Genomic DNA, 12,434 nt, shown 5'->3' with positions numbered 1-12,434 from the left:
TAGAGTAGGGAGGACTGTAGAGTAGGGAGGACTGTAGAGTAGGGGGGACTGTAGAGTAGGGGGGACTGTAGAGTAGGGGGGACTGTAGAGTAGGGGGACTGTAGAGTAGGGGGGACTGTAGAGTAGGGGGGACTGTAGAGTAGGGGGGACTGTAGAGTAGGGAGGACTGTAGAGTAGGGAGGACTGTTGAGTAGGGGGGACTGTAGAGTAGGGGGGACTGTAGAGTAGGGGGGACTGTAGAGTAGGGAGGACTGTTGAGTAGGGGGACTGTAGAGTAGGGGGGACTGTAGAGTAGGGGGACTGTAGAGTAGGGAGGACTGTAGAGTAGGGGGGACTGTAGAGTAGGGGGGACTGTAGAGTAGGGGGGACTATAGAGTAGGGGGGACTGTAGAGTAGGGGGGACTGTAGAGTAGGGGGGACTGTAGAGTAGGGGGACTATATAGTAGGGGGGACTATAGAGTAGGGGGGACCATAGAGTAGGGGGACTGTAGAGTAGGGGGGACTGTAGAGTAGGGGAGACTGTAGAGTAGGGGGGACTGTAGAGTAGGGGGACTATAGAGTAGGGGGGACTATAGAGTAGGGGGGACCATAGAGTAGGGGGGACTGTAGAGTAGGGGGACTGTAGAGTAGGGGGACTATAGAGTAGGGGGACTGTAGAGTAGGGGGGACTGTAGAGTAGGGGGCTGTAGAGTAGGGGGGACTGTAGAGTAGGGGGGACTGTAGAGTAGGGGGGACTGTAGAGTAGGGGGGACTGTAGAGTAGGGGCTGTGGATAAGAGAGAGATAACAAAAAGGTCAGCTCCATCTTCACAATGCTACAGGCCATGATATACAAACATGGCCATTGGTCGGTGATGGTAGGTGCTTCATCACAGGCTGACTCCCAAATGGCACCCTAAGTCCCTGTGTAGTGCAGTACTTTGACCAGGCCCATTGACACACACACAGCAGGTTGACATGAGAGCCTTTCTCTTGATTAATCTCCACCACTTCAGCACCACTAGATGTTGCTACTGAACTACACCCAGCCTCTTGCTGCAGCACAGTGATAAAATACAGCCTCTGTGGATCAAACACTAGCTGCATGCGGTCACTGTACCCATGAAGTCAGCAACGAACATGATAGCAAAGTCAAGTTTGGTACCCGATCAAGCCCTGCAATCCCTGCACATTGTTCACAGAGTAAACTTAGAAGAGACATGGTTTTAATTGACTTCTTGGAGATGAGATGTTCACATTTACAATAAACATTTCCTTTGCTAAATGTAGGACAGTTATCCAACAGAGAATGATACATGCTGACTGAAATCAGAGGGGTTTTACTCAGTATGACTGTCCACTGTCTCTCATTCAATGAACCATCCTTTTCTTGATGAAATACCTACATTGTGTTGTTGTACACGCTCCCGTATGTATTACATGTATATTCTCTCTCTCTCTCTCTCTCTCTCTCTCTCTCTCTCTCTCTCTCTCTCTCTCTCTCTCTCTCTCTCTCTCTCTCTCTCTCTCTCTCTCTCTCTCTCTCTCTCTCTCTCTCTCTCTCTCTCTCTCTCTCTCTCTCTCTCTCTCTCTCTCTCTCTCTCTCTCTCTCTCTCTCTCTCTCTCTCTCTCTCTCTCTCTCTCTCTCTCTCTCTCTCTCTCTCTCTCTCTCTCTCTCTCTCTCTCCACCCCCTCCCTGTACTGCTGCTGCCAGCGTCTCTATTCCTCCCAACTTCACTTCATCATTCAGCAGCTACGGCAATAAAACAGGAACATTTCCCTCCCATTTCCTTTATAAAGGTGGCTTTCTCTCTCTTTAGAATGTTGTCTTGTTCCCACAGCAGTCAATCCTGAACCAAAAGGGTTCTACCTGGAACCAAAAGGGCTCTTCCTAAACTCAAACTGAAATATTGTGTGTGACACTCAAAGGCTAGAGAGTGACCACCATGGACCACAAAATCAGATTGTAAACATGATACAATATTATGTCCGTCTTGCTACAGTAGTGAGCGTCTCCATTAAATAGTGTTACTAAAGGTCACTAAGAGGAATGAGGTCTGCTGCTGTTGTCCAAGGAGGGCTGATCGATACGGTAATAAGCAGACAGAAGCACGTGCGTAAGCATTCAGGAGCTAACACTGCTGAAACCCACAGAATAATATTGGGTGAATCTCAAGTGCAGGTTCCTCACCTCGTACCTTCTCCTCCAATGAGTTTTGCGAAAGAGGTGAGAGGACACAAGGAATCAAGGAAATACAATTGAAATTGACCCATGGTCCCCCCAGGCCTAGAGGACACAGGTTTGACTGACACCTTCCCATCACCTGGCTAATAGCCTTCTTTAACAGGGATTCACCCTTGAGTCCTTTACAATGGAGCCAGTGCCACCTCTGATGCTAAATCCTAATGGAGCGACCCAGGGGAGGAGGGACCAAACGCAGGCCTGATAATGATGACTGGTGTTTCATTTAAGGTGTTCTCCAGATAGAACAAGTTCATGCCTCGTGGATTTAAATGTTGTTGTTTTTTATTAGGATCCCTGTCTTCCTGGGGTCCACACAAAACATGACATAATACTGAATATTAATAGACAAGAACAGCTCAAGGACAGAACTACATCAATAAAATAAAATACGAAAGACACATGTAGCCTACATATCAATACCTACACACAAACTATCTAGGTCAAATAGGGGAGAAGAGTTGTGCAGTGAGGTGTTGCTTTACCTGTTTTCTTTAAACCAGGTTTGCTGTTCCCTTGAGCAGTATGAGATGGAACGGAGTTCCATGCAATAATGGCTCTATATGGGAAATGGGATTTCATTAAATGTAATGTAGAGAATGATAACTTTTACTACTCCCACTGACAGGATTTTTACAAGCAGCCATTTTGCACTAATGACTTGGATATGAAATAGTGACCCTGACAGTAATGTAGTTGAAGTAGTACTGCTGTGGTAACATACAGATCAAATCACCTTCAACCCAATGATAGACAATTCCTGTGTTTGGGCCCATACACAGCCAGCAGATTTCACAACAAGCAGAACTACAAAAACAGTGTGACATAGGCATGGCGTTCTCTGTTGTGGAGCAGGGACAGGGAGCAGGGACAGGGAGCAGGGACAGGGAGCAGGGACAGGGAGCAGGGACAGGGAGTAGCTAGGTAGAAGTGTGTTGCACTTTTGACATGAAAATGGAGCAAACGAGAGATGTAGCCTGTGAGCTCACAGCATCATGATGCGACAACAACAGTAATGTGTTAGTGTCAGCATTGCACTGCCCACTGTTGACTGTGCGTCTGTAGGATCCATCTGTTTAAGGAGCACGGCTGATAGCTGGCGAACACTGAGCCTAGTGGAGTGAGACCTGATCTGGTGTCAAACGGAGTGCTTGGAAGGGAAGGTGTGTGTCTGTTTGGGATGCTGGACCGTAAAGCTAAAGCATATGGTGTTGTTTATCTGGACTCACAGTCAGAACCAGGTCTGAGTCACTATTACTGGACAGGATGCCATTGCAATACGGCAATACAGGGACCGTGTTTTTACTGTATAATGAAAGAGACAATCTGTTAAGACCATACAGTAACAGACGTGCAGGGCAGCTAAAATAGCCTGGGACTCATCCATCACACATCAACCTAGCACCTTACAATTCTGGTTAAGGGTAGAAAATGGAACTGGCAGTGTCACAAGTAAGGTAAACTATGGATGTTGCAATATAGGTCTTGGAAGAGCACAGTACATTCAGGGGATGCATTTAGACCTTCACAGGAAATATATGTAGACCAAATAGCAAATATGAAACCGTTTATCACTGACGGACAACCCCTGTGTTGTAGCTACAGTACTGGCTATGAGTTAAACAGGACCAATGAATCATGTGAGATTGAACATCATCCATACTTGTCCCTCTGTGTTGGCCAATGTACCATTAGCATAACTGACACTACATGGCAGTGTGTTCCTGCCCTCCTTCCCAGCCCTCCCTCTGTTAAATGCTTGATGTACTGCATAATTATACATGACACCATATTCAATTACATCATTTCGTCTCACATTCTCAAACCAGAAGCAGGTCGTTTCTGAGGATAATTGGGAATATATCATTTCCAAAGGGGTGGAAAGTCATTAATAGAAACGTCTGCCAGGTCCCAAGATCTTTACAAACCCTTATGAACGGTTGTAGATGTGTGCAAGGTTTGGACCGATTTGTGTAATGGCTGAAGTCTGTAAATGAAGCCACAGCGTCTTACCCTTCCCTATTGAGGTTCTGACCTATTGGTGTTATCAATAGCTACCTACTGTACGGTCAGAAAGCGTCAGTGCCTTTCAATGGATGAATATAGTTGTATTGCCTCACCCTTCCCTGTTGTCGTCCTCATCCAGGTTAGAGAGGAGCTGTGATCCGGCCAGGGAGAAGTCCAGGTGGGCCAGAGGAAGGTCCCTGTAGCTGAAGCTGACCAGCTGGACAGGAGCCATGCAGGATGGGTTCATCTCCTGCACACCATGTTCCTCCACTGGGTCTGGCTGGGAGATGATCTCCAGGTCTGATAGACCTCCAGCCTGCTGCTCCACTACGTCACTAAACACACAGGGAGAGAAGACGACTGTGTTAGCCCACTGAGCTCAAGCCTCTTCACCTTCTACCTCCACTGGGTCTGGCTTCACCCTTTACCTCCAGGTCCGACAACCCAACCGCCTGCTCAACCATATCCCTAAACACAATGTTGTGGGTTGCTGGAGATCCAGATCCTATATCAAAGTCTGACAATCAAAACTATGAGATGATGGTGTTTATGTGTTACCTTGAAACAGACAAAACAGGGAAATAAAGTCCATTGAAGTGCTGTAGAAAAACACCAACTGGCGATGCGATAAACAGCACACCTTGCATCAATGATATCTGATTGAAACACACACAGTGAACTGAGTAGTGGTAGAGGCTGAGCCTCTTCTGCAGGGAGGTACCAGAGCACCAGGACAAAGGGAACAAACTGAGCATATCCAGTGATTTGACATGGATTATTGTCTGATATGCATGACTTCCTCTGTTGGGGTGGAATAAAAGTTGAAATGATACAAACACAGAAAGTTATTGAAAAAGCTCTGTCCTGTTGCACAATAGAACAAATATCAACATTATTCTGTCTCACTCCTGCCAAGTGTTAGCATTTCATCAAACAGGCAGACTGAACTTCTAGACGTTAAATCGCTACCTACACTCTTAGAAAAAAAGCTGCTATCTAGAATCTACAAGGGTTATTTGGCTGTCCCCATAGGAGAACCCTTTGAAGAACCCTTTTTGGTTCCAGGTAGAACCCTTTTGAATTCCATGTAGAACCCTTTCCACAGAGGGTTCTACATGGAACCCAAAAGAGTTCTACCTGGAAACAAAAGGGGTTCTCCTATGGGGACAGCCGAATAACCATTTTGGAACCCTTTGTTCTAAGAGTGTACGTCAACTGATTTTGCAAACACACACTGAGGGAGCACAAAGCACAACACCTGATACTGCCGTTTCATTCTCCTCTGAAGTCTAGTTAAACACCTCTATACAGCTTTGTCAGCACCTCCAGAGTATGTATACATACTGTAATATATCAGAAGTTTCTATTGTGGGCCAGGCCTCTAGCAGCATCACACAGCCCATCCACAAACCTCCACTGTGTCTTGTGGTGCATATTTTTAGACCAGAGCAGATGCGGATGTATCATGTCTGCTGTGACGTTGTCAGATGAGTGGATCGGAGCTCTTACAAATGTGAAGTTAGGAACGAGCGATGATGAGGATGAGTAGGAAGAGAAGTGGGAGAAGAGGAGGAGGAGAAGGGAGAGAAGAGGGAGGTTCTAAGCAGTCTCCCACTGATTCACAGTCAGTGATTGTCCTCTCTCTCTCTCTCTCTCTGCATGTCAGAGATTTGATCTCCACTGGGCTGCACTGTGAGGCGCTGTAAGGCGCTCCACTGTGCTGTACTGTGAGGCGATGTGAGGCGCTCCACTGGGCTGTACTGTGAGGCGCTGTGAGGTGCTCCACTGTGCTGTGAGGCACTCCACTGGGCTGTACTGTGAGGCGCTGTGAGGCGCTCCACTGGGCTGTACTGTGAGGTGCTCCACTGGGCTGTACTGTGAGGCGCTCCACTGGGCTGTACTGTGAGGCGCTGTGAGGCGCTCCACTGGGCTGTACTGTGAGGCGCTCCACTGGGCTGTACTGTGAGGCGCTCCACTGGGCTGTACTGTGAGGCGCTCCACTGGGCTGTACTGTGAGGCGCTGTGAGGTGCTCCACTGTGCTGTGAGGCACTCCACTGGGCTGTACTGTGAGGCGCTGTGAGGCGCTCCACTGGGCTGTACTGTGAGGTGCTCCACTGGGCTGTACTGTGAGGCGCTCCACTGGGCTGTACTGTGAGGCGCTGTGAGGCGCTCCACTGGGCTGTACTGTGAGGCGCTCCACTGGGCTGTACTGTGAGGCGCTCCACTGGGCTGTACTGTGAGGCGCACCACTGGGCTGTACTGTGAGGCGCTCCACTGGGCTGTACTGTGAGGCGCTGTGAGGCGCTCCACTGGGCTGTACTGTGAGGCACTCCACTGGGCTGTACTGTGAGGCGCTCCACTGGGCTGTACTGTGAGGCGCTGTGAGGCGCTCCACTGGGCTGTACTGTGAGGCGCTCCACTGGGCTGTACTGTGAGGCGCTCCACTGGGCTGTACTGTGAGGCACTCCACTGGGCTGTACTGTGAGGTGCTCCACTGGGCTGTACTGTGAGGCGCTCCACTGGGCTGTACTGAGAGGTGCTCCACTGGGCTGTACTGTGAGGTGCTCCACTGGGCTGTACTGTGAGGCACTCCACTGGGCTGTACTGTGAGGTGCTCCACTGGGCTGTACTGTGAGGCGCTCCACTGGGCTGTACTGTGAGGCGCTCCACTGGGCTGTACTGTGAGGCGCTCCACTGGGCTGTACTGTGAGGTGCTCCACTGGGCTGTACTGTGAGGCACTCCACTGGGCTGTACTGTGAGGTGCTCCACTGGGCTGTACTGTGAGGCGCTCCACTGGGCTGTACTGTGAGGTGCTCCACTGGGCTGTACTGTGAGGTGCTCCACTGGGCTGTACTGTGAGGTGCTCCACTGGGCTGTACTGTGAGGCACTCCACTGGGCTGTACTGTGAGGTGCTCCACTGGGCTGTACTGTGAGGCACTCCACTGGGCTGTACTGTGAGGTGCTCCACTGGGCTGTACTGTGAGGCACTCCACTGGGCTGTACTGTGAGGTGCTCCACTGGGCTGTACTGTGAGGTGCTCCACTGGGCTGTACTGTGAGGCGCTCCACTGGGCTGTACTGTGAGGTGCTCCACTGGGCTGTACTGTGAGGTGCTCCACTGGGCTGTGCCTTTAGGTTGTGTAATTATGAGACTTCACAGGGCTGTGGGGTCTGGGTTTAGAAGGTCAGACAGTGCTCCAGTTGTACTCTAGCTCAGTCATCCTCCTCATCCTCCCCCTCCTCATCTCATCCTCCCCTCCTGCACCTCCTCATCTCATCCTCCCCATCCTGCACCTCCTCATCTCATCCTCCCCTCCTGCACCTCCTCTTCTCATCTCATCCTCCCCTCCTGCACCTCCTCCTCCTCATCTCATCCTCCCCTCCTGCACCTCCTCCTCCTCATCTCATCCTCCCCATCCTGCACCTCCTCATCTCATCCTCCCCTCCTGCACCTCCTCCTCCTCATCTCATCCTCCCCTCCTGCACCTCCTCATCTCATCCTCCCCCTCCTCCTTCCCCTCCACCTGCTCCACCACATCTGCCTTCCCCTCCTCCCCCACCTTCTACTCCTCCTCCTCTCCCACCTTCTACTCCTCCTCCTCCTCCACCTCCTTCTACTCCTCCTCCTCCTCTACCTCCTCCCCCACCTTCTACTCCTCCTCCTCTCCCACCTTCTACTCCTCCTCCTCCTCCACCTTCTCCCCCACCTTCTACTCCTCCTCTACCTCCTCCCCCACCTTCTACTCCTCCTCCTCCACCACCTTCTACTCCTCCACCGCCTCCACCTCCTCCCCCACATTCTCCTCCCCCTTCACTTCCAACTCCTCAAGGCTAAGTAAAACAATATCGACCTCCTACATAATGAAAGAAAACCATCTTGTAGTTCCATTATAAGTATTAAGAGATAAGTCAACAGTAATGGTCTGTTGATAGGATCAGGGTTGACCTGTGCAGTTGGAGGGCAGTGCCCCATCACCATCACTAGGACCAGGGTGTGCAGTTGTGTTGTGGGGAGTCAGTGGCCTCGGAGGCACCCAGGACCAATCTGATCTCTACAGTGACTCACTAACCTTCACAAGGACGACGGACACGACGGACTGGGAGCAGACCACACCTGGAGTGGTTCCTAATGTATGTCCACGAACAAACAAATACAAACACACTGAATACACACACATGCACACACACACACACACACACACACACACACAGAACACGCACATATTAGACACACATGCACACACAGATGCACGTACACAAATTAAACCCACATAGGCTGCACCCACGCATACTATGCATGCTAGCATATCCAGGTGTGTTCTTCTCACACACATTCACATAAGAAATAGTTAAAGCGGCTAACAAGGATTTGTAAGGGAATTCTCCCGATAAGCCTGACGGATAACAGTGTCTGTCTTGTGAAACAGAGAGGTTAGATGGTACACATAATCAGTGGAGAAAGCGCTCTCTCTCTTACGAGCGCGGCACGCATCATCCCTAGCTGAACCCCCATCTGAAATGTTAATGTGGTCTGTTTGAAGGCCAGCATTATGACTAATCCCTACTTAATATGCTCCCCTACAACATTGTTTTTCTTTTCCCAAGTACACAGAGACCTCTGGGAAAAAATACTAGTCAGGTAGTGACTCTTTTACCTCAGAGTGAGGAGTAAATCAGAGTATATCATCTTTATTCACCAATACATTTACATATACCTGGAATGGTGCTGGCAGCAGCAGAGAAAATATACAGACAGAATATAGACAGATATAGAGCATCTCGTCTTGGATCAAAACACTACTTGAACACAGTAGGCCTAAATGATAGTGACCCTGAGTGTTTCCCAGTGTGGGTTTGTGTACATGAGACAATGACCTTATAAAATGGGGAAAAAATTTAATAAATACTACTTTTCGACTATAAGTGAGACCAAGTAAGCTCAAGGAACTATAGATGCCACAGTCAAGTTCAGCCTAAAGACGTAAGCCTTCTCTTCAGTCTCCTTGGTCCTCTCGCCCTACACTACATGTCTCCATTAGACAAGACCTGTCCTGGCCTCTCACCATCCCTACTGATCAACACAGCTATCTGATCAGTCATGGCAGACACAAGCTGTTCAGAGCCCCACACCTTATCATCTTATCCCAGCACAACTGCATGCAAAGCAGGGACCCAGTGCCATGGCTAGCTGCCAATGGAAGTAGATGGACAGTAGTGGCCCAAGACTCCTGTCGTCTTGTGTGGCTCAGTTGGTAAGAGATTGTGAGTTAAATTCTCGCAGGGATCACATATGTTTACTACAAAGTCACACAGCAGAAAAGCTCAGAGGCATACTTTATATACAGTACATAGAACTCACTCTAAGACAATGGAAAAAGCCAAGGCACTCTGCAGAGGTTATGTGTATTATTCAGTGGGAAAGACAAGAAGAGTCTCCCTTGGGGACACATACACACAGCCTGCCCCTTCAGCCAAATGATAGAATTAGAAGTGTTATGGGCCAGGTCGAAAAGGTCATTATTCATGTTGCATAATTGGCTTAAGGCAGTCCACTGACCATGCAGAAGGTCACGCAACTGGGAGCAACCACAAAGAAGATCATCGCACCACTCACAATGTACCGTTGTTTGTGTAAGTTGGACAGACACATCAGTGTTTCATCCAGAGGAGGCTGCTGAGGGGAGGACGGCTCATAATAATAGATGGAACGGAGTAAATGGAATGGTATCAAACATATGGAAACCATGTGTTCGATGTATTTGATACCATTCCACTGATTCCGCTCCAACCCTTACCACAAGCCCGTTCTCCCCAATTAACGTGCCACCAACCTTCCATGGTTTCATAATCTAGAAAAGCAACACCAATCCATATTCTAGCGTACTTGGGTTGATTGGACAAGGCTACAGTATGTGATCAACACACCTTAAAGTACTCAGGTTGTGGAAAGCCCTGCAGAGCTAAACACACCCAACCTGGCCAAGTAAAAAGCAGCAGCTGTCTGATTGTAACCACCAGCTGCTGTAGAGAACATTGGAGAAGCTAGCCATCAGTATGAGTTAGAGTTCAAGGCTCCGCCATATCTAACAGTGTGTTCCATGTGTACAGCATCTCCAGACACTTGATGCACATCTCACTGCACTCCATCCAACCCATGTACATGCTCACTCCATTCCATCCAACCCATGTACATGCTCACTCCATTCCATCCAACCCATGTACATGCTCACTCCATTCCATCCAACCCATGTACATGCTCACTCCACTCCATCCAACCCATGTACATGCTCACTCCACTCCATCCAACCCATGTACATGCTCACTCCATTCCATCCAACCCATGTACATGCACACTCCATTCCATCCAACCCATGTACATGCTCACTCCACTCCATCCAACCCATGTACATGCTCACTCCATTCCATCCAACCCATGTACATGCTCACTCCACTCCATCCAACCCATGTACATGCACACTCCATTCCATCCAACCCATGTAAATGCTCACTCCATTCCATCCAACCCATGTACATGCTCACTCCATTCCATCCAACCCATGTACATGCTCACTCCATTCCATCCAACCCATGTACATGCTCACTCCATTCCATCCAACCCATGTACATGCTCACTCCATTCCATCCAACCCATGTACATGCACACTCCACTCCATCCAACCCATGTACATGCTCACTCCACTCCATACAACCCATGTACATGCTCACTCCATTCCATCCAACCCATGTACATGCTCACTCCATTCCATCCAACACATGTACATGCTCACTTCACTCCATCCAACCCATGTACATGTTCACTCCACTCCATACAACCCATGTACATGTTCACTCCAATCCATACAACCCATTTACAGTACCAGTCAAAGGTTTGGACACACCTACACATTCCAGGGTTTTTAATTCTTTCTTTTTTACTATTTTCTACATAATAGAATAATAGTGAAGACATCAAAACTATGAAATAACAAATATGGAATCATGTAGTAACCAAAAAAGTGTTAAACAACTCAAAATATATTTTATATTTGAGATTCTTCAAAGTAGCCACCCTTTGCCTTGATGACAGCTTTGCACACTCTTGGCATTCTCTCAACCAGGTTCATGAGGTTAGTCACCTGGAATGCATTTCAATTAATAGGTGTGCCTTGTTAAAAGTTAATTTATGGAATTTCTTTCCTTTTTAATGCGTTCGAGCCAATCAGTTGTGTTGTGACAAGATAAGGGTGGTATACAGATGATAGCCTTATTTGGTAAAATACCAAGTCCATATTATGGCAAGAACAGCTCAAGTAAGCAAAGAGAAACGACAGTCCATCATTACTTTAAGACATAAGGTCAGTCAATCCGAAAAATGTCAAGAACTTTTAAAGTTTCTTTAAGTGCAGTTGCAAAAACCATCAAGCTATATGATGAAACTGTCTCTCATGAGGACCACCACAGGAAAAAAAGACCCAGAGTTACATCTGCTGCAGAGGATAAGTTCATTAGAGAGTTACCATCTTCAGAAATTGCAGTCCAAATAAATGCTTCCAAGAGTTCAAGTAACAGATACATCTCAACATCAACCGTTCAGAGGAGACTGCGTGAATCAGGCCTTCATTTTATTTTAACCTTTATTTAACTAGGCAAGTCAGTTAAGAACAAGTTCTTATTTTCAACGACGACCTAGGAACACTGGGTTAACTGCCTTGCTGAGGGGCAGAACGACAGATTTTTACCTTGTCAGCTCAGGGATTTGATCTTCCAACCTTTCGTTTACTAGTCCAACGCTCTAACCACTAACCTGCCGCCCCATGATCGAATTTCATGATCGAATTTCTGCAAAGAAACCACTACTAAAGGACACCAATAAGATGAAGAGACTTGCTTGGGCCAAGAAACCCGAGCAATGGACATTAGACTGGTGGAAATCTGTCCTTTGGTCTGATGAGTCCAAATTTGAGATTTTTGGTTCCATACGCTGTGTCTTTGTGAGACGCGGAGTAGGTGAACGGATGATCTCCACATGTGTAGTTCCCACCGTGAAGCATGGAGGAGGAGGTGTGATGGTGTAGGGGTGCTTTGCTGGTGACACTGTCAGTGATTTTATTTAGAATTCAAGGCACACTTAACCAGCATGGCTACCACAGCATTCTGCAGCGATATGCAGGTTTGCACTTATCATTTGTTTTCAACATGACAATG

At 48.1% G+C, this 12,434-nt stretch overlaps 1 protein-coding gene across 1 annotated transcript in view; it reads right to left on the bottom strand.

Annotated features, from left to right (window-relative positions):
• Positions 1 to 12,434, bottom strand: part of LOC106596078 (transmembrane protein 266) — a 107,482-nt gene that overhangs the window by 84,908 nt on the left and 10,140 nt on the right. The window contains exon 3 of the mRNA XM_045689324.1: positions 4,341 to 4,562. Within this exon, the coding sequence (XP_045545280.1) occupies positions 4,341 to 4,562 (222 nt within the window). The remainder of the gene's footprint in view (positions 1 to 4,340; positions 4,563 to 12,434) is intronic.

Source organism: Salmo salar, chromosome ssa11, assembly GCF_905237065.1.
Source record: "Salmo salar chromosome ssa11, Ssal_v3.1, whole genome shotgun sequence".
Lineage (NCBI taxonomy): Eukaryota > Metazoa > Chordata > Actinopteri > Salmoniformes > Salmonidae > Salmo > Salmo salar.
This window is presented reverse-complemented; position numbering and strand designations above follow the sequence as displayed.